Here is a 20,051-nt window from a genome sequence, read left to right on the forward strand (position 1 = left end):
CTTTGCCTCTTCCACCTTCGAGTAAGACCGTGCCTGGCTGCCCACATGTGACTAAGCCTGCTGTCTACGAAGGGAATTTGCGTGGCCGTAGTAATCTTCTGCGTAAATTTCCTTACAAATTCGCGTTGCTTTTTGGCCCACGCCTCATTCGTCTTGGTGTCTTGGTTTTCGTCCTCGCCTTCACTGTCTGCGCTTCTATGTAACCGGTCCCTGTCTGTAATAATGGCTTGACCCAGTTTCACCTTGATGCCAGTCCCTCCGAAGGTTACACAAATTATATCGTGATCCGAGCCAAGATTTTCCCCCGTGTTAGGCCAAGTTACGTCGAGGTTCCCCCGAACTAGTGTCAGATCAGGAGTGGTGTCTCTGACCGTGCTAGTGCCTGTCCTGGTCGGTACGCCCGGTTCGTTAACCACCTCGATGTCGTGATCCTCTATAGCTTTAACCAATTGGTTTCCTCTTTTGCACGAATATTTATAACCCCACATCGTGTGGGCGTCGTTGAAATCTCCTAGCACTAAAATCGGTCTTGTTCTTGCTTCTTTAATGCAGCCAATACGGTGCCTTCAAAGTCAATAACCCTGCTGGAATGGTCGGCAATAAGCATTCAGGACGAAAAAGTTCTTGTCCCCCCACTCTTCTGCTGTGAATTTCGATGAGCGTATGTTCGCAGCCTCGCTGAGCGGTCACGTGCTGTGTGGCCGCCACGTTGCTGCGGACCAAGATCGCAGTACCCTTTTCGCTAGGGTTCGTATACGTAATGTGTCACGCGAGATTGGCCCGGCCGTTAGTCTCTTGTAACGGTATGATATCCGGTTTTGGTCCAATTTATCAACAAATAGTTGTAACTCCCCTGTCTTGTTTCTAATACTCCTACAGTTCCATTGAAATAATGTCGCTGTCTCTTTTTGCTTTCCTTTAGTCTTCGTCATTTTCTACTTTTTGAGCGGTAGATTTGCGCACGGAACCAACTTTTCGCGGCCTGACCCGTAGATTAAGCCTTGATGATTTCATCTTGGCAACGGTGAGATGCTAATTTTTCGCATCCATCGTCAAGACTCTAACGGAGAGTTGATGGCATTTGGCCTCCACATTATCCATTCTTGCTGTTAGACTGTTCACTTGCGCAGACATTTGGGAAACTTGGCTGGAGATTTGCGTAAGCACGCTCATGACCGACTCCTTTGTCGGAGGAACGGCGGCCTCGGCCTTCTCTTTCTCCATGGCAACCACTGCCGTTTCTGTCTGTGGAGTTTGCGTCACTGACTGCGTCAACGCCGGTGATGTTATCTGCGCCGGTGACGTGATCAGCTTCGTCGCCGCTGGAGCAGCGCTGGTGGTGTCTCTCTTGGGTACTTTCCTTTTAACTACACTGACGTCATTATCACTGTTCTTTGTTCTACTGAGCGTCTCGATGCGCTCCATCATTGCTTTTATCTGATTGTTTTGGCTCTTGATTCGATTGTTCTGCCTCTCTATCATCTCCTTGAGTTCCAAACGGTGTCTACACTCGTTGTATTTGGAAGGACGGTAGGAGGGGAGAGAAATTGCTATTGTCAAGAGCGACGGGAGACCCCGCTGCCCAGCCCACCTGTTTCTCGGCGCCGTTGCTCCGCCGGGTCTTCGACTTGGACCTCGAACGAGATTCTCGCCTGCGAGCCCCAGCTGCCGATGGTGACCTGGTATCGCTCGTGCTTCTCTCTCGCCTTGTCTGGGAGCGGCTGCGACGCCCGCTCGGTGCCTGGCACGCTGTCTGTTGCCACGCTGGCCCCCTCGGCTGCTGCCGCTGCTGCTGCACCTGTTCTCGTTGCTGACGTTCCCAACGCCGTTTACGAACGACGTATGGCCTCTTGAATCTCGCTGTACACTCCTTGTCCGCGGTGAGGTGGTTGCCCCCGCAAGGGCTGCACTTGGGGTTACTGCAGACGTGGCTTTCTTCAGGATTCTTCATGCCGCAACCACGGCATATCTTGTCTTCGGGGTTAGGACAAACGTCCATCCGGTGACCGAGGCGACCACAGCGCTAGCACATATCGATCTGCTTGCGATACAGCGAACACTCGACCAACAGGTTGCCGCATCTGATGTAGTTCGGGACCTTGTCGCCGTTGAATGCGGTGACCAAAGTCGTCCTCTTGCCGATGCGGTTGGCTTGCATAGCAGTGGGATTATATACTTGAACGATGCAGTCGTTGATTTCTTGAATAGTGTGCGTCATCGGGACACCCCTGATGACGCCCTTAAAGGTGCCGTGGGGGGCGCGGTCTCGTAGGCGCTGACTTCGTGTGCCGTGCCATTGATAGTGAGGCTTCTGACTGCCGAGTAGCGGCCTGCGTTCTCTCGTTTAGGCGTACTGATAACGACTATATATATGTTTTGCTGTTGGTTCGGGCAAAGAACATGTTGCGTCACCACTCAAATTCGCAGCTGCGACGATGGCTCGGCTGATCTCGAATCTAGATACTTCCCCAATGTTCAGACCTCCCCTGGGACGCATGACGATCTTGATATCTTGCCTCGGCAACACAGGAATCCTCGCAGCCTTGAGTAGCTTGCTCTTGAAATCTTTCCGCTGCGGGCGACGATGCCCGGCTGCCGCCGGCGCCCCGTTGACCGGCGTTAGACCTAGCTTGCTCTCTTGCTCTTGGGTCTTCTTCTCCCCGGCGACGCGCCAGCCAAACTTCTCGGAAACTTCCTCCCGCATTATTTCTTCACCCTCCACTTCCACACGCATAGCCGACGCCATTTTCTTGAAGCACTTCGCCTCTAGGTCCCCGGCAAGGTCGATGGCCCCGCCGGAGCACGCCTAAGCACGGCCGCTAGGCCCTGCTTTCTTCAGGCTTAGCTCGCAGCGACACTGTGCTCGTAGAAAAAAATCCTCCTAAATCGGAGAAAAACGGTTTCGCACATCAAATTTTGGTATCCACATGGTCCTTGTAACTTCACGGATGCCGTTGTGTGAGACCTTGCATGAGCTGGGGTTAATTACCAGGCCTTTTGCCGAAAAATCGAGGAGCACATTTGAGACACGTCAGCACATACCATCGCTCATACCCGCCTCGCTGACTAGAAGCCATTGAAAAGAAAGTCCTACCCAGATGGCGCTCCAACAGAACAACTGAAATCCATTGAAACGTTACGTCGCACAAATATCTATGTACCCTATTTCCACCACACTGTTCCTATAACACAGAACAGGCCACTGCGCGGGGTGACAAACGCGATCTGATTCCACGGTGGCTTTATGCCTTACACTTCACGTTCTGCATCCCACGAGATGCAAGGGCGCTCTGCACTCTGTAAAATTTTTCGTTATACTTGTACGTACGAGAAAGAATACTTTTTCTTTATTCATTTGTCCTTATTTTCCGCATTTTCGCACTTTAACAATGTAGCAAAGCAACATTAAATCATTGCACCTGCGTATGCCGCCCCCTAGGTATAAGCAGCATTTATTCTACCTGAACTTTCGCCTAGGAGACTGTGCTACAACCTCAGACCATCAAGATCAATGATGGCTGCGCCAATGGGAATGCGCAGTCGCACGAGGCGATAGAGACCTGAAATAATGGTTCGACTATAAAAGGAAGATGCCTCACCGTAATACCAATAAATGTTTCCTTCCACTCCATTGTGTGTATCTGCCATCGTTGAGAGTCACTAACGATATTAACATGTAAGCCTTGTTCATACCGCCGACGCTTTATTTACGACGATGATGAATTTCACACGAGCAAACCGCCTGCAACAAACAGAGCGCAAAGGGAACTGGGCGTTTTAATGGATCATCGGAGATGCGAACGTGAACTGCCTGCGCGGTACACCCACCTGGTGGCGCAGAGCTTAGTCAGGCAAACACAAGCTAAATGACAGGAAACAAGTGTATTCCACTTTGTTGCTGGTGTAAATATTGAGTAGATAGGCTCCCATGTTGTTCCTGAAAATTTACACCAGCAACACTGTAAAATTCACTTGGTTACAACAGTATCATCTGTGTTTAGCTGAGCTCACTTTGCAGGTTGTTCACGTTTGCGCCTTCACTCCTTGGGCAAAAACCCGATCCACTTGCGTTTCGCGGTATAGCAAACAGGGTAAAACATACTAATAACGTCAATAACGGCAACAGTACCGTCATGGTAACGGTATGGACGGACGAAGAATACAAATACACTTTGGACGTTTTCAAAGTTATGGCAAAAAAACAACTAGAATTTGAGTTCCTGTGGCTTGATCAGCGACCGAGCACATGACTTTCAAAAAAGCGTCTGAAGGTTAATAGGGCCTTGGCATCGCGATGCCAAGAGCTTATTAACCTTAAGACGTTAATATATATATATATATATATATATATATATATATATATATATATATGAGTTGGGCTCAACGTGAAATGTAGTTCTAGCACTAAACATTGCATTCTTATGTGTAGTCTGAGAGCTCCTTCCAAAGTAGCGCCTGTCCCTCTTCGTTTCAGACTTATTAACGCGATAGCGTTAAGGAGCTCGTGTCGCAGAAAAGCCGGTGTCGTCGGCGTCGTCGGCGTCGGTGTCGGTGTCGGCGTCGGCGTCCGCGGCGTTGGCCGTGAGCGATAAATCACGGCAGGCAGTTCATAAATAAAAAGCAACTTCCAAGATGGGCTGGGTGGGAATCGAACCAGGGTCTCCGGAGTGTGAGACGGAGATGTTACCACTGAGCCACGAGTTCGATGCTTCAAAGCGGTACAAAAGCGCCTCTAGTGAACGCGGTGTTGCCTTAGAAACGAGCTGTTTCTAAGGCTCAGGCGTGCGTCGCTTGCTCAGGCGCACATTTCGTTGTCGCGCCGAACGCTGCGTTGCTCGACGCTCACCGCGTCCGATGCGGGGCGCGTAGTCGCTGCGCCGTAGCCCATTGTCTTACACCCCTTGGCGGGTCGACGGGAACGCTATCGCGTTCCACTCTTGAAGGCGAAGCATAAGCGTCCTCCAATTTTTAAGGATAAATTATTCGTACTATAATGGGCGATGTTATAGCTAATTAGCTCAAATAAAGAGGCACCATCTCGCTAGCCGAGAGTCAATTACTACCTCCATAATCTGTAAAGGCATGGCATGAATTGCATAAGCATTAACGTCACGCACGTTTAAACACTTGATTGAGGCACGCTTGAAACATTGAACCAAAAAATGCATTTTCCAAAATAATATGACATGCACCGTGTCTCGTAATCAAGATATCTATAGCGGCTCGACAGCCACCGTAGTCCTCCATAAAGCAAGCAACAAAATCCCAATAAAGAAAGGCGTCAGGCAGGGAGATACGATATCTCCAATGCTATTCACAGCGTGTTTACAGGAGGTATTCAGAGACCTGGATTGGGAAGAATTGGGGATAAAAGTTAATGGAGAATACCTTAGTAACTTGCGATTCGCTGATGATATTGCCTTGCTTAGTAACTCAGGGGACCAATTGCAATGCATGCTCACTGACCTGGAGAGGCAAAGCAGAAGAGTGGGTCTAAAAATTAATCTGCAGAAAACTAAAGTAATGCTTAACAGTCTCGGGAGAGAACAGCAATTTACAATAGGCAGCGAGGCACTGGAAGTCGTAAGGGAATACATCTACTTAGGGCAGGTAGTGACGGCGGATCCGGATCATGAGACGGAAATAATCAGAAGAATAAGAATGGGCTGGGGTGCGTTTCGCAGGCATTCCCAAATCATGAACAGCAGGTTGCCATTATCCCTCAAGAGAAAAGTATATAATAGCTGTGTCTTACCAGTACTCACCTGCGGGGCAGAAACCTGGAGGCTTACTAAAAGGGTTCTTCTCAAATTGAGGACGACACAACGAGCTATGGAAGGAAGAATGATAGGTGTAACGTTAAGGGATAAGAAAAGAGCAGATTGGGTGAGGGAACAAACGCGAGTTAATGACATCTTAGTTGAAATCAAGAAAAAGAAATGGGCATGGGCAGGACATGTAATGAGGAGGGAAGATAACGGATGGTCATTAAGGGTTACGGACTGGATCCCAAGGGAAGGGGAGCGTAGCAGGGGGCGGCAGAAAGTTAGGTGGGCGGATGAGATTAAGAAGTTTGCAGGGACGGCATGGACACAATTAGTACATGACCGGGGTTGTTGGAGAAGTATGGGAGAGGCCTTTGCCCTGCAGTGGGCGTAACCAGGCTGATGATGATGATGATGATGCACCGTGTCTTTTCAGCTGCTGTGTACAACGTCAGCACCTGCACCAAGTGTTGTGGACTGTGCGCTAAGCCTCAGTGCCTCGACAAGGGGAAAAATCAAAAAGCTACAGTGACGGCGATTTACCACTATTTCAAAGGGGCGCAAGAATGTGTAAAACAAAGAACTAATGGCTGCAAAGGACGCTTCTACTCTTCAGTAGACGAATGCAACAAATGCTGCAAATAGTTAAATAAAAGTATAAAACTGGTTATAATGACCATCTTCTAAATAGTTTCGGTTGTAATGATTCTCAGTATCTTGTAGTAATGTTTTTATGAATGGTACTGTAATAGAAAATATTAAACTTTATGTTGCTGCATTTTTTTACGCTGCATCATGTTTGAAATTGATAGGTGGAGTCATAAGCGTGTACGTATTTGACATCTGCGACGAGCCCCATTACCGCAAAAACCATGCCTTGCATATATCTTTTGAAGTTGAGCTTTACTACATTTCCAGCTGGCAGCGAGACAACGCCTGCCGATATATTTTCTAGTTTACAGAACTGGCCGCTTGAAAGAACATGAACCTCACTAGGAGAATTACCTGCCTTCTCGCCTTTCTTTTGTCCAGAAAACTTGATATGATATATTCTCCAAACTGTGCGTCTTACATTTCTGCAAGCAATTTTCCGGCAAATACGTATCTGTAATAAATTTGACTGATGTTTTTAAAACTGGAATCCTTCATGAAAGCTTTTGTCAATCACTACAGGTTTCTGCAATACGCAATGACTTGAAATCGTGGCGTGTGGGCCCTCTCGGGAAATATGGTGACATTTTTTTTAGCAATAGTTGTCGACAAATTGCTTTCAAGTGCATGTGATCTGAAATGTCACATAGCGTAATACATTCGTATCTTATTCGGTCTTTCCAGTATAACGGTTTCCAGAACTGTTTCCGTAATAATTGAAACCACTAGTGTCGTCGCAGAAGTACACTAATGAGATTAGTATTTTTCCTATACACACCAAAGCTCAGGCTTCCTGTACGACATGTATATTCTTTCATTTACTTCTTTTACTCCATGTATTTAAAATAATGCTTTGGGACATTTTATTTCACTGTAGATTAAGCGTGCATGTGGTATGCCCCGATTCTGTTGAAGCTTGTTCAACCGACGGAGAAAGGCCTCATATATTCTCATGGCTTCTAAGAGCAGCAACTAGCAATATTTTCCTTTCATTGTGAACGCCAGACGTAGGCTCGCCACAAGGTCTTGTTGCTTCCTTATGCAAGCAATGTACGCGTGAGGTAACGAGCACGCATCGTATATTTCAGCGGTCTGTAAGCGAACAGGAGCCGAATTAACAAAACATTTTTTTATCGTTCGTATACGCCTTTTACCACTGGCGCCCGCCATCACTATCGATATGTCCAGTTTCACGATTGGCCGGAATTGTCTCTTTCGAGGCAAAGCTACCGTGATAGCTTTTTGTCTTAATATGTACCCATAAGTGCATCGGGCAGGCCGTGGAATTAATCGCAGTGCTAAATGATTTTTTGTGCTAGTGTGTGTTTAGGCGTTCTGGCAAGCATGGTGATCAATAAGAACGAAAATTCATTACAATGAGATTGTTTATCCAAGAGCAGCGTTTCAACAATGAAGGCAAATTACCTACTACGACTCCGCAGATCATTCCATTCACTGCTAAGCAATGTCGCAGGCGGTTGGGGAGCAGAGAGGCGGTGACAGGTTTCACGTGCCTCGCACACTGTGCGGTGGCGCCTAGCTTTCACGTGCTGATATCAAGGTCTCGCACGCTTTGCGGACGACGCCACACTGTCATGATATCCGATGAGGTCAGCATAACTTATGAAGAATAGAGAAAGGCATCAAGTGACACCGCCTTTGAGGCGCTGAAGAGGAGCGCATCCGTTAGTAAAGATGCACTGGCTAGGAATCCGGTTGCGTGACTGCGCGCTTATATTGCCCGTATTATAATGTAATATATGGGATACTGCGGTGAAACTCGCAACTATTTTATTTCGCAAGTGGTATTCGCCATTGGTCCGTCGTAAAGATTGCCTGCAATTTTCTGTTCCGAGGCAATTCTTGAGTAAGAGTTTTTGTGTGAATACGGTTGTCGATATGCAATCAATTTGCTCCGGCATATTCTCGGCACCACATTGCCTTTTGTATTTTTTTCATATCTCCCTTTTTCTGCTTATATGGCAGCAACAACGCAGACTTACAGAAAAGCGCTACGTGCCATTTACAAAATAGCGATATATGTCATTAAACACAAGGGGTCCAATTCACAGAGCTTATCAATTGGGCGTGCTCTTTGGTATTGTCAGGTTTCCTTCGCTAATAGGATGCCCAGAATAACGCTTCAGCAATTATCAACATGGCTTTCACAAATTCTTTCTTGCATAACACTGCTTCCATATCTGACAAATCGGCTTCTATTCGGCCCTAAATTTGCCCTAAAACTGACTATTTTACGTCATTACGCTATCATTGTATGAGTTGATTTATCTAATCCTATGCCTAACCTGACATTGGTCCAATCATGCTAAACTCGACAGAATATTTACTATTCAAACGAAATAAATATGTGAACTTTCTTTATCAATGTCATTGCCCATCCGTCATATCTGGCGCAACACTAGGTGCACCAGACGCTAGCTACCTAACTCTATTTTTCTTCAAAAACTGCATAAAGTTTGCAATAGTTCGACTATTTGCAGGGCCTGTTTACTTCATAAATAATCACTAACGAAATGTAAATCTAGAAACTTCAATATCACCAATAAGTGGCTCTCTCAGTAAATTATTTACTGCCATAGACAAAGCCACGTGTGTATGCCGCTTAACTCAAGTAAAAAATATCACCCTAATAATGCCACCTTTCCTTCAACGCTACTTGCAAACCAAGAACCCTAACCTGAAAAGTCCTCACTTGAAGATATCAGTAAGGTGAGCGTGGAGCGTTAAGATAATTCAACAAGCCTAGAAGAAATTACATGCAGCAGAAGAACAATCATGACAAAGGAAAAGGAAAGGCATGAAAGCCGATGCATTCTTCGCAAAGTGTCAGCTATAGGGCTCTTGTTCATGAACTCCCGTATGCACGACTCCGTGGCAACTTTATGTCGGCGCTATGTACGCGCCAGTGCAGCCACACACAAGAAAAAAAAGCTTGGTGCCCTAAGGCAAATGCAACATCTGTTACGTTATGTTTAAATTGTCTTCCTACAGCTACTAAGAACCTAAACTTGCTGTTCTTGGAAAGGGTAAGAACGTCAATACTGGTGCCTTGCCTGACCCGATGATATTTGCGTTGTGCAAGGTTCCGTCAGCGGGCTTACCGCTGAATATGAGGTGCGCACCTGCATTGTCAGTGTCCTGCACCAATTAGAGAAGCACAGTCAGCAAGTTTGTGCATCTTTCTCGAAAATTCATCTAACGAACGAAAGAAAACCCAAATCGACGAACCTAGCATATTAAGTGCCTAGAAAAGTAAGACTGACGTCGGCTTTACCTACAAATCTTTCTCCTGCACGGAACAGCAGAATCGCCGTTCCTCATTGTGTCCTGCGAGTGCTCGAAGGCGGCGCGCGTTCTCCCCGCTTTACTCCCGTGCGCAGTGGTACTCAGCCACCGTCGTGAAGCGATAATTTCATTGCGACTGGGCATGATATCATCATGCTGATGCCAATGGCAGCGACGACTGCGTGAATGCGGTTTGAGTGTCGGTACAATAGCCTTCAAAAAATAAAACGGCACAAGGTTCAGCTACTCAACTCGTTTTTTTTTTTTCAAGGAATACTTTAGCCATGGATGCTTTCACTTAATGAAACCACTGGAAATGCTTGTGAAAACGCGCCGCCGTGTTCATTGTCGTTCCTCATGCGCTGAATAAGGAACATGTTCAGGCATTCTTTCATTGCTCTCGCAATAGGAAAATGGTTATTTCCCTTTGAATTCTTATCTTACACTTGTATGATCGATCTTCTCTATTTTTTTTGCATTGCTCTGTTATGTGTGCCAGATGTATAGTTTGTCTTATATTACTTATTTGCGCTATAAAAATGTGAAATATCGCAATTAGTTCTCCCGCAATGCGCACAGGATCAGTGATGTCCACAGCATCTTATAGGTAAAGGCATAATAAAAAGAAGTATACAGTAACCATATATTTTCACTAGCAACATTCCTCCAAGAGATACAGCATTCGCTTCACCGGTGTGTACTGCTCTGCGTCACTTCTCTAAGCGAAACTGTCGGTCTGCTCAGCCAAAGCGGCAACCAACTAGTGAGAAGTGTAGTTCATTTAGCGCTGCTCATTTTCCTTCTTACAACACTAAATAAATAGTAGGAGGAGTGACGTGAGGGTTGAAGATGTGCCAACGCAAGGCCTTTCTATTTGATTTACGCAGCTCATTCATGGTAATTACTCGTCGACTGATGAAACAAAGCTTCGTCTGCACTGCGTCATGCTAAGATAAAATATGTGCCGACTGCCTAACGTGTTAGCATTTTGCACCGAAGTGCGATAGCTCTCAACTAACACCAGATACTACGAGAAATTCCTCTCACAGAGCCATCCAGACTCATACCGACTTGACTTCGGCAGGAAACCCGTGGCTTTCGCAGAAGCCTTCCCTGGTGGCACCAAGGCACAGCGATTCTTGGACACGCCTCCAAGTTGTGACATGCTGAATTTGAGATGCAGGGAGGACGCTCCTTGGGATGGGGCGATGGTGTCAGCTTAGGCCCCAAGTGGTACAGATTGCGATAAAACCGGAGGGAAGCTTGCTACAATGCTCGCAGTCCTGGAGGTGGTCTTAACAGAAGCTAGCTCCAAACACGTCAGGCTGCAGTGAACTCATCGTGCCTACTTTCAGCGAGGCCGAATGTGAAGCCGTTTTGAGCACTTCCGTCGACGTCTTACTGCGCTTTTCCTGCGGGGATTTCTTGCACTTAAGCTGGCCTCATTTCCGGCGGCGCTTGATTATACGCTTCTCCGCTCCAGCGTCCAGCATGTGTCGGACAATATTTTTCCAGTGAAGGACGAGATACAACATCGATATAAAGACTGCACTTATTTAATTCAACAGTTTGTTCTTGCGGTTGATTTGAATGGTCGCCGAAAACTTACAATGCTTGCATGCTGGCGTACTTGAATTTTCCATATTTCACAGCGCTTATATAATACAGGAATACAGCAGATTGGTAAATGAAAGACAAGTTAAAGGGAAAGGGGCGAGAGGTAACCTGAAAAAAATGTGAGTGTACGATACAAATTTACGATGGTTAAAGAATATAGTTAATTAGCAGAGACTAAATCAGAATGCTTTTTGAATGTATCGTATGACGACGCCTAGTAGAAAGATAGAATTCTTGTATTGCAGCGCAAGCACGCGAACCAGTCACTCAGTATCAACCAGATAAAACGATGATGATTATTAAGAGGAAGGGTATATGCAGATGAAAACGACGATGAACTACACAGTTTGCGCTCGCACCAACTTCTTTCCTTCACGAAAATGGCCGGCAAGGCAACGGTTAGAAGCGGTCAGAATCGGCCAGGAACGCCAGAGATACGGCTTCTGGCGAGAGACGAGAACGATTTCAGTGCTGTGTAAACAGCGGTCAGTAGCCATGCTAGCAGAAGCGACGCAGTAGTTGACGACAGATGTTTTTCCAGTGCGGTGTACGGGCCGAGATACCTGCGAGGAAATTTTTCAAGAAGACCCGGTACTTGAACAGCAGGTGACGAAGTCCACAGCACTTCGTCGCCTGGGCGGAACGATATTTGTCGCGGTATTCACCAGTGCAATTTCTTGGAAGTGGGTGATGCAGGCGTCGAACAGTTCGAGAGATGTGGGCGGTACAGGAGGCGTGGAGAGAAAGGTGTTGTCCAAAACAAAAGACGGTGCACGGCTCTACACGGGGAAAAAGGGCCTGTAGTCTGTTATTCGTTGAACCGCTGTGTTATAAGCAAACGTGACGAAAGGCAGTATAGTGTCCCATGATTTGTGGCCGGGATTTATATACATGGAGATCGTGTCGGACAGAGTTCGGTGGAAACCCTCGTTAAGAAGCTCGGTTTCGTGATTATACGCGTGACACGCTGATGTAGCCCTATGGATGGTGCTAGAGGCCTGCATGATTTCAACAAAGGCGTGGGAAATAAATATCTTGCCTCGGTTACTCAGGAGAGCACGACACGTACCGTAGCACAAGATAATGACATGCGGGACGAACTCCGCGACTTAGAGGCAGCACCAGAAGGAAGAGTTGCCATCTCACCATAGCGAGTGAGATGGTCCTCGGCGGAGATACTCCGGCCACAATTAGTACATGAATGAGGTAGTCGGAGAAGTATGGGAGAGGCCTTTGCCCTGCAGTGGGCGTAGCCAGGCTGATGATGATGATGATGATGGTGGTGGTGGTGATGATGATGATGATGATGATGATGATGATGATGATGATGATGATGATGATGATGATGATGGAGATACTCCGACGGTGACCCGCTACTATAAACGGAGTGGGTCCGTTTAACTATATCCCCACACATTCGAAGGGAACCGACGGGCACGGCAATGGTTGTAAAGAGCCGCCGAGAAGAGATGTGGAGCGTTTCCAGTGTTGGCATGACGCAGACGAACCGACGTACTTGGCAACACTAGTTGACAGTCCATGCCGAAAACAGTGAGTCTCAAGGTGGTCATAGATTTGTCTAAATCCAAGTGGCCAGCAGTAGCGTCGTCGTCAAATGCTTGTAAAACTTCTAGCCGAAGTAAGAAGGGACGACTGGGACCGATAAGTTACCGGTAGGGCGGTAAACTTGCTGCAATAATGATCGACTATGTCGTTTCAAGCATTGAAGTTGTTGTAAGCGGCTGCTGGGACACGGGATAAGCCAGTGAGCTCGTCGATAATGGCGCGACAGTATGTGCCTGCACGTTGGAGGGAGACGAGGTCCGCTGATGAACGAATGTCTACCAAGGTCACGAAGCATACGGGTCTAGCAGCCATCGTCTGGGTCGGTTGAATGGAAGGTGCCGGACAGATGGCGGGTGAAACACGGGCATTTGGCGACAGCTGGCAACGACACAAACCGTGAGCATCTTGGTGTTGCCTACCAGCCATATATGTTGCAGTGTAGTACTCGTGCAGACGCAGCCCCCTACGGCCGAGACGTCTGGGTAAATTCTTTAGAGAGTATAACCAACAGAGAGCACGATGGTCAGTTACGATTGTGAAATGGCGGTCATATATAAAGGGGCGAAGCTTTGGTATGGGCCATACGATGGCTAGGCATTCTTGTTCAGTGACGGTACAATTTCGCTCAGCAGGAAAAACAGTACGGCTCGCGTAGGCCACCACTTCCTTTTCAGACGCGCGGTTCCGCTGAAGCAGGGCAGCGCCGATACCATGCTCACTTGCATAAGTGTGTTGGATAGTCGACGCTGTGGGATCAAAGTGACGAAGCACTGGCCTGGATATGAGACATCGCTGGAGGATCCGAAAGGTGGCTTCACAGTCATCCGTCCAGGTAAAGGGTGTGCTTGTAGTCAGAAGTTTGTGAAGAGGAGCTGCGATAGTGGATAGTGGCGAAGTCACGCAGAAAGCTGCGGCAGTACGACGCTAATCCGAGAAAGCGGCCAAAGTCTTTAGTTGTGGTTGGTTTTAGGAAATGCAGTACAGCAGCGACTTTGTCAGAATCTGGCTCAATGACATGCTTGCTGACGATCTGACTTACTATTTTGATGCTACGGCTCGCAAAGTGACACTTCTTAGTACTGAGCTGGACACCAGCCTTAGCTAGACAAGTGAGAATGTCATCTTAATGTTCCAGGTACTGGAGAAGACAAACGAAAAGATGATCATGTCTTGCAGGTAACAGAAGAAGGTATTTTATTTGAAGCCGAGCAGTACGGTATCGATCGTCCGTTCACGTGTGGCTGGCGCATTGCACAGTCCAAAAGGGATCACATTGAATTCGCAAAGGCCATCAGGCGTTACAAACGCTGTCTTTTCTTTGTCAGGCTCATGCATCGGGATCTACCAATAGCCAGGGCACAAGTCGAGGCTCGGTAAGTATTCGGCACCTTGTAAAGTGTTCATAATATAAATAAAGACAAATTCGGTGATATTAGACTAATTTCTAACACACGGTTTGAGACTTAATAAGTAATTCACATATTTGTTTTTGATGGTGTCACCAAGCTATGGTCACTGTCGTTGAAGCCGAGAAAGGAAGAGCCGTGCCAGTTTAACGAAGCACTCCGTTATTTATCTGTGTTGTCATGCGTGATGAAAACAGCACCTACTGTATGTTTCACATTTTAAAAATTATGAAAATGATAGATACATTTGTTTCTTCAAACGTTAAAATATTGCGCACTTGCCATGCTAGTGCCTTTTTCAACTTCTCTGCTTTTTCTGCCTGGTATAGGTCACTTTTCTATGCGTAAGCCCATTAATTGCCAATACTGCCAGAACTATATAATATTTCATTTTTGACTTGTTTTTAATTACCATCATGATGCGATCAACCCCACTATGTGACAGCCTTTTTTGCGACGAAGAATGGCAGTTACAATGATGGGTTTTTTCCATTATCGCGCAATGTGTGCAGCAAACGGCGATGCCATCTTTTTGCATAGCATCTTATCATTTAATTTTGTAGCTCATAACCACAGCTGAAAGTAGTATTATTTAAACTTTAACTAAAAGCACAGGTACGCGACAAAAAGTAACAATGACAATGAACCGCGTTGCTTTTCAGCCACTCATATTCGTATATTTGACCAGGCGTGTTGTGACAAGGACAAGATGATAGGGTTTTGTATAGGCCCTTTTAATACCCCCTGGGATGACGATTACCATATCGAATGCAACGGATCTAATCCATTTGAGAATGTGCAATCAGAAGCAGATGAACGTCTACGGCGCGTTTAGTCTCAAAAGAAACCTTTTAGAATGGACTCACCTAGCCGCTAAGCATCCGTGATACAATTACTGGGCAACGAAGACTCAATCTCAATCGTCCATAGCGTGATTATCATCATTGTTTATAGTGTGTACATAGTACGTCAGCTGACCTGCCACAGCTGTAGCACACGGGAAGGGCACGAACTTTGGCATGCTGGTCAAGTTGTTCTACTGTGGTGGTACGTTAAGAGGAGGGCTGTATTCCTTCATATCATAACCATTGTACTATGGTCATGAGGGAACGCTTCTCGGGTACCCTTCAAAGCGCTGTTAAAAGGCTCGTTATACGATAGTTTGCCCAGAGAATACTCTTTAACCATTATTGTCCACCGTATTTTTCGACTAGGGCCAAGTAGCAAACGGATGTGCACAAATAATGTCTCGCAAAGCACAGGAATGCTTCGGTGGCAACACGTAATGTGCCATTCCTTTGTTCAAAAGAGCTCCTGCCAGAAAACTTCTCATATGGCGGAGATAAATCTGTAGGAGAGCTCATTTGAATGCGGCACACAGTCGTCAGCAGTTTAAGGTGTGCTGTAGCTCGATGTGTAGTCAATGCTTCAAAGATACAGCATGCAAAATTGCAGCGCGAGTAGCCGCTTGCGGGAATTTGCGTGTATTCGCCGGCTTGTTTCATGCTCGCCAAAACACTTTTGTCTAGCACGTATTGAGCAACAGAAAGCTGTATCGAAAGTATGTGATGTCGCGCTACAATTTTCCCATCGACCCTTTTCGTCTAATTATTATATTTCGCAAGTTGATTAATTATTTACGGCTATATATTTATTTAACTGGAAGGCAAACAATGTTACCTTGCAACGGCAAACACCTTGTTACCTTGCAACGGCAAAGCAACGGCAAACAATGTTACCTTGGTTCTGTGCAGCTACGTGGAATTCGCATATTTTGAACTATTGGTGCATGATAGCTAGCACACACTGTATGCTTCGGTAATCATAAGCAGTCGTAGAGAATTCGCCTATTCATATATCCCCAATGGACACCATGTGTACCTACGGATCTCATCGCGATGTTACGCGTTTCAGAAATGAAAACGGATTGGCGGTCAAAATTCTTTGAGAAGTAGCGTTAGCATGCTTACCCAGTTAAACAGCAAATTCTATCACCAAACCATTACAAAACGACTGTCATAACAAATCACTGCAGTAACTTTACCAATGTTTGCATTAAGGCCTAAACGAATCGTTTCAAATTTATCGAAAGTTATCGAAGGTGTTTTGGTGATGTCACGAAGAATGAATAGTTATGGTCTCTTGCCCATGAGCTTTTATTTTGTATCTTCTTTGCAAGTACTGCCGGCCTATATTTAGGCCCAAGCAAGAGGGCCTAGCAACAGACAACCAACAACGACAACAGACAACCTCAACTTACTGAACAGGAAGAGCCTGTCGGAATATTTCGAACGAACTGCCCTTGGTCAAATAGAAGAAATATGTATAAACGCCCGGAAGAACATCCTCTCGGTGAAAGTGAATACACCGACAATACTGGAGACACTGAAAACGTCACTCAGTTGGTAAGCATCCCTGTTCGCGCATTCCCCACATACGGCAAGGAAGCGACAAAAGGCGTCATCTACGACGTGGACATTGATATTACAGACACTGACCTGGCGCAACTACTATCGTCGTCGGCTCTTGTTCTCAGCTTTCATTGCTTTGGACGATCCCGATGTGTGAAATTAGTGTTGCAGTCGGAAACTTTGCCAACACATGTCAAGGTTGGATATGTTAGCAATCCGGTACGTGCTTACGTGCCGAGGCTTTTACAATGTCACAAGTCTATGAAACTTGGGCATGTCAGTGCAGTTTGCAAGGGTGCAGTAACATGAAAACGATGTGGTTGACCTCATGGAGAAAGCAATTGCAACGTTGCTGCGAAGTGTCCGAATTTTTCTGGTGCCCACGACGCAACGTCAAAAGAGTGCCCAAAGATCAGGAAGGAAATGGGTATTTTGAAGAAGAGATCATTCCACGCACAGGGAAGCGGCAAGGGCTATCCACCACCGCAGATGCCGTTCACGACACCGACATCAACAGGACCGCGGCCTTCCATGTGTAGAAGGAACGACAGCTCAAGTGCAACATCCACCCCTTCCTCGTCTGAGAAATGAAGAGGCACGTGCCTCAAAGCCTTTCTATGATACGAAAGTGCAAGGCGACTCATCAACGACCTCAAACACTTCGGAGACTCAGTGGCCCTCGTTACCATCAAGGCCTGCGGGAACGCCCCTATGCACCGCTCCTACACGCACTGAAGAAAATGAAAAGATGGATGACATTGACGTCACGAAAATGTTAAAAATTCGATGGGCTCCATGCGCAGGATTCTTTCCGGCCTAAATACTCCGGCTGCCAAGGCTGCCGTGCAGCTACTTGAAGTGTTGGAACCACTGCTAGTGGTTCTTCACTAAGCAAGCATGGCGATGAGGTTTGAAGGACGGATGCGTCAATCGCTTGTTATGCAATGGAATGCTCGATGTCTACGTGGTCGTTTGTCGGATTTCCGACAGCGGGCATTTAAGTGCCAATCTCCAGTTATTGTTATCTGTGAACCTAATATGTGTTCTTCTTTCAGTATTTCCGGATATGTCCAGATGTGGGCTCGTGACGACCAAACCTCAAGCAAAGTGTTAGTTTGTATACGTCACGATCTGGTGCATTTCAGGCATGGCGTCCCATCGCATACAACTAATGATTACGTATGCCTTACCATAAAAAAACAGATGTCGCACGGTTACAGTGAATGCAGGATACATCCACCTAAGAGCGAGGATCGATTGCTCGAAACCAGATGTATCTGCTGCTAGCATCGCAAGGTCCTCATATTGTGATTGGTGACTTTCATGCGCACCATCCCCTGTGGGGTAGCACATCGATGAATTCTCGTGGCAAATGTTTGGCCGACTTGATGTGTAGTCAGGGACTAAATGTGCTCAATGATGGGTCTCCTACATTTATTCGTGGCACGTCTTACAGCACTTGTCGACCTAACGTTTGTATCAAGGAGCCTTCTGTCTTCAGCATGCTGGTCGAGGGATCTAGAGACTCATGATAGTGACCACCTCCCCACTTACGTTCACTTTAGCTGGTTTCGCCGTTCAGCCTCACGTTGCATTCGTCACGCTGCGATTTCGGTTTCTCGACGCTCATCGGCACCAGGGCCAGGCGGAATCACATACGCTGCACTCTGCCATCTTGGCACTGAATCACGACATCTTCTTCTATCTTTTTATAATACCACGTGAGAGACAGGAAATGTTCCAGATAGTTGGAAATGCAGTCGCGTTGTAGCGCTGCTTAAACCGACGAAGTGCCCTAACGAGCTTTCCTCCTACAGACCGACCGCCTTAGCCAGTTGCGTCGGCAGAGTAATGGAAAGAATGGTCTTTTCAAGGCTGGAATGGTTTCTAGAGAAAAATAATTGCTTTCCTGATTTTATGCACGGATTTAGAAAAGACCGCTCTTCCATTGACGGTGTTATCGACTTGGTATCTATCCACTGTTGAACAGGAAAGAAGTCGCCGTCGGTTATTTGGAGCTGTTTTTCTGGATATTAAGGGTGCATACGACAATGTACTTCATTATCCAATCCTTAATGCACTGGAAGATTTAGACGTCGGTGGCCGGCTGTATGCATGGATTGTTAGCTACCTCAGTGGCCGCACGTTGTATATGTCGACAAGTGATGGCGACACCAGACAACACCACATACATCGAGGTGTTCCACAAGGGGGATTTGTCATTCCAACTCTTTTCAATGTTGCATTGATCGGCCTTGCATCTGAACTTCCGCACGGTGAAGATTAGCCCATAGGCGGACGACATATGCTTATGGGAATCTGGAGCCACCCATCCCCAAATGCTTTCTAGGCTTCAACGTGCAGTGACAATCACAACTAAGTATCTGCGGCGTCAAGGCCTGCAGCTCTCAACAGAAAAATGTTCCGTGATTACATTAACACGAAAACAAATGACCAGATATCCGATAATCGTTAACGATGTTGCGATACCTACGGTTACACACCACAGATTCCTTGGCTTAGTCATAGACCGTGCATTATCTTGGTCAAGACACGTCGCCGCACTGAAGTCAAAGCTGAAGAGTTTTGTTCACGTCCTTCGCGTCGTTGCAGGAACAAGATGGGGCCCCTCGGAGTCGTCATTATTCCCATTTTACCAAGCACTATTCGTAAGGTATATACGGTACAGCATGCGGGCGCTCTCCAGCATGGGACTTAGCTGTGTGCGCGCGCTGGAGAGCATTCAAGCTCAAGCATTGCGCACATGTTTGGACCTCCCACGATGCACGTCAACCAATGGAACAATAGCGGAAGCTCGTGATTGTCCTATTGGAGTATACTTGCTCTGCGAGCCTCTTCGAATGTACCTACGCGTGTTGCCCCGACACGTGCACCATCCTCTGTCATCGCTTCCTGCCACCCACCCAGGTTCCAGCTTTTCAACTATATCGCGCCATTAGAGTGTTCTGCCGTCAGGATTATCACCCGCCTGTATTCCGAGATCTGCCTAAACCTGTCGTTACTTTTCAGATCCCTGGAATTACTAAAAAGTGATCCGCTGCATCTATTGGCCTCAGGCAATTCACCCTGTTGCACATTTCTGCAGCGTAAGATGGCTCTGTCACACCACATGCCTCCTCTGAAGCCTTCGTCATTCCACATATGTTCATCGCTCAGCGGTTTAAACTAGACCATAGCTCAACATCAACTGCCGCAGAACTTGTTGCTATCCGGGAGGCACTTCGATTTCTCTCCGAGCAGCCTCCTCATGCATGGACGATATTCTGCGATTGCAGGTCAGCTATTTAAACAATTGACTGGGCCCTCAG

The 20,051-nt window shown here is 46.7% G+C and overlaps 1 protein-coding gene across 1 annotated transcript in view; it reads left to right on the forward strand.

The window, feature by feature from the left end:
• The window catches only part of LOC142578394 (uncharacterized), a 128,212-nt gene that overhangs the window by 54,712 nt on the left and 53,449 nt on the right, over positions 1-20,051 (forward strand). Inside the window, exons 4-5 of the mRNA XM_075687788.1 lie at positions 14,041-14,081; positions 14,231-14,278. Of these exons, the coding sequence (XP_075543903.1) occupies positions 14,041-14,081; positions 14,231-14,278 (89 nt within the window). The remainder of the gene's footprint in view (positions 1-14,040; positions 14,082-14,230; positions 14,279-20,051) is intronic.

The sequence above is a fragment of the Dermacentor variabilis genome, chromosome 4, assembly GCF_050947875.1.
Source record: "Dermacentor variabilis isolate Ectoservices chromosome 4, ASM5094787v1, whole genome shotgun sequence".
Lineage (NCBI taxonomy): Eukaryota > Metazoa > Arthropoda > Arachnida > Ixodida > Ixodidae > Dermacentor > Dermacentor variabilis.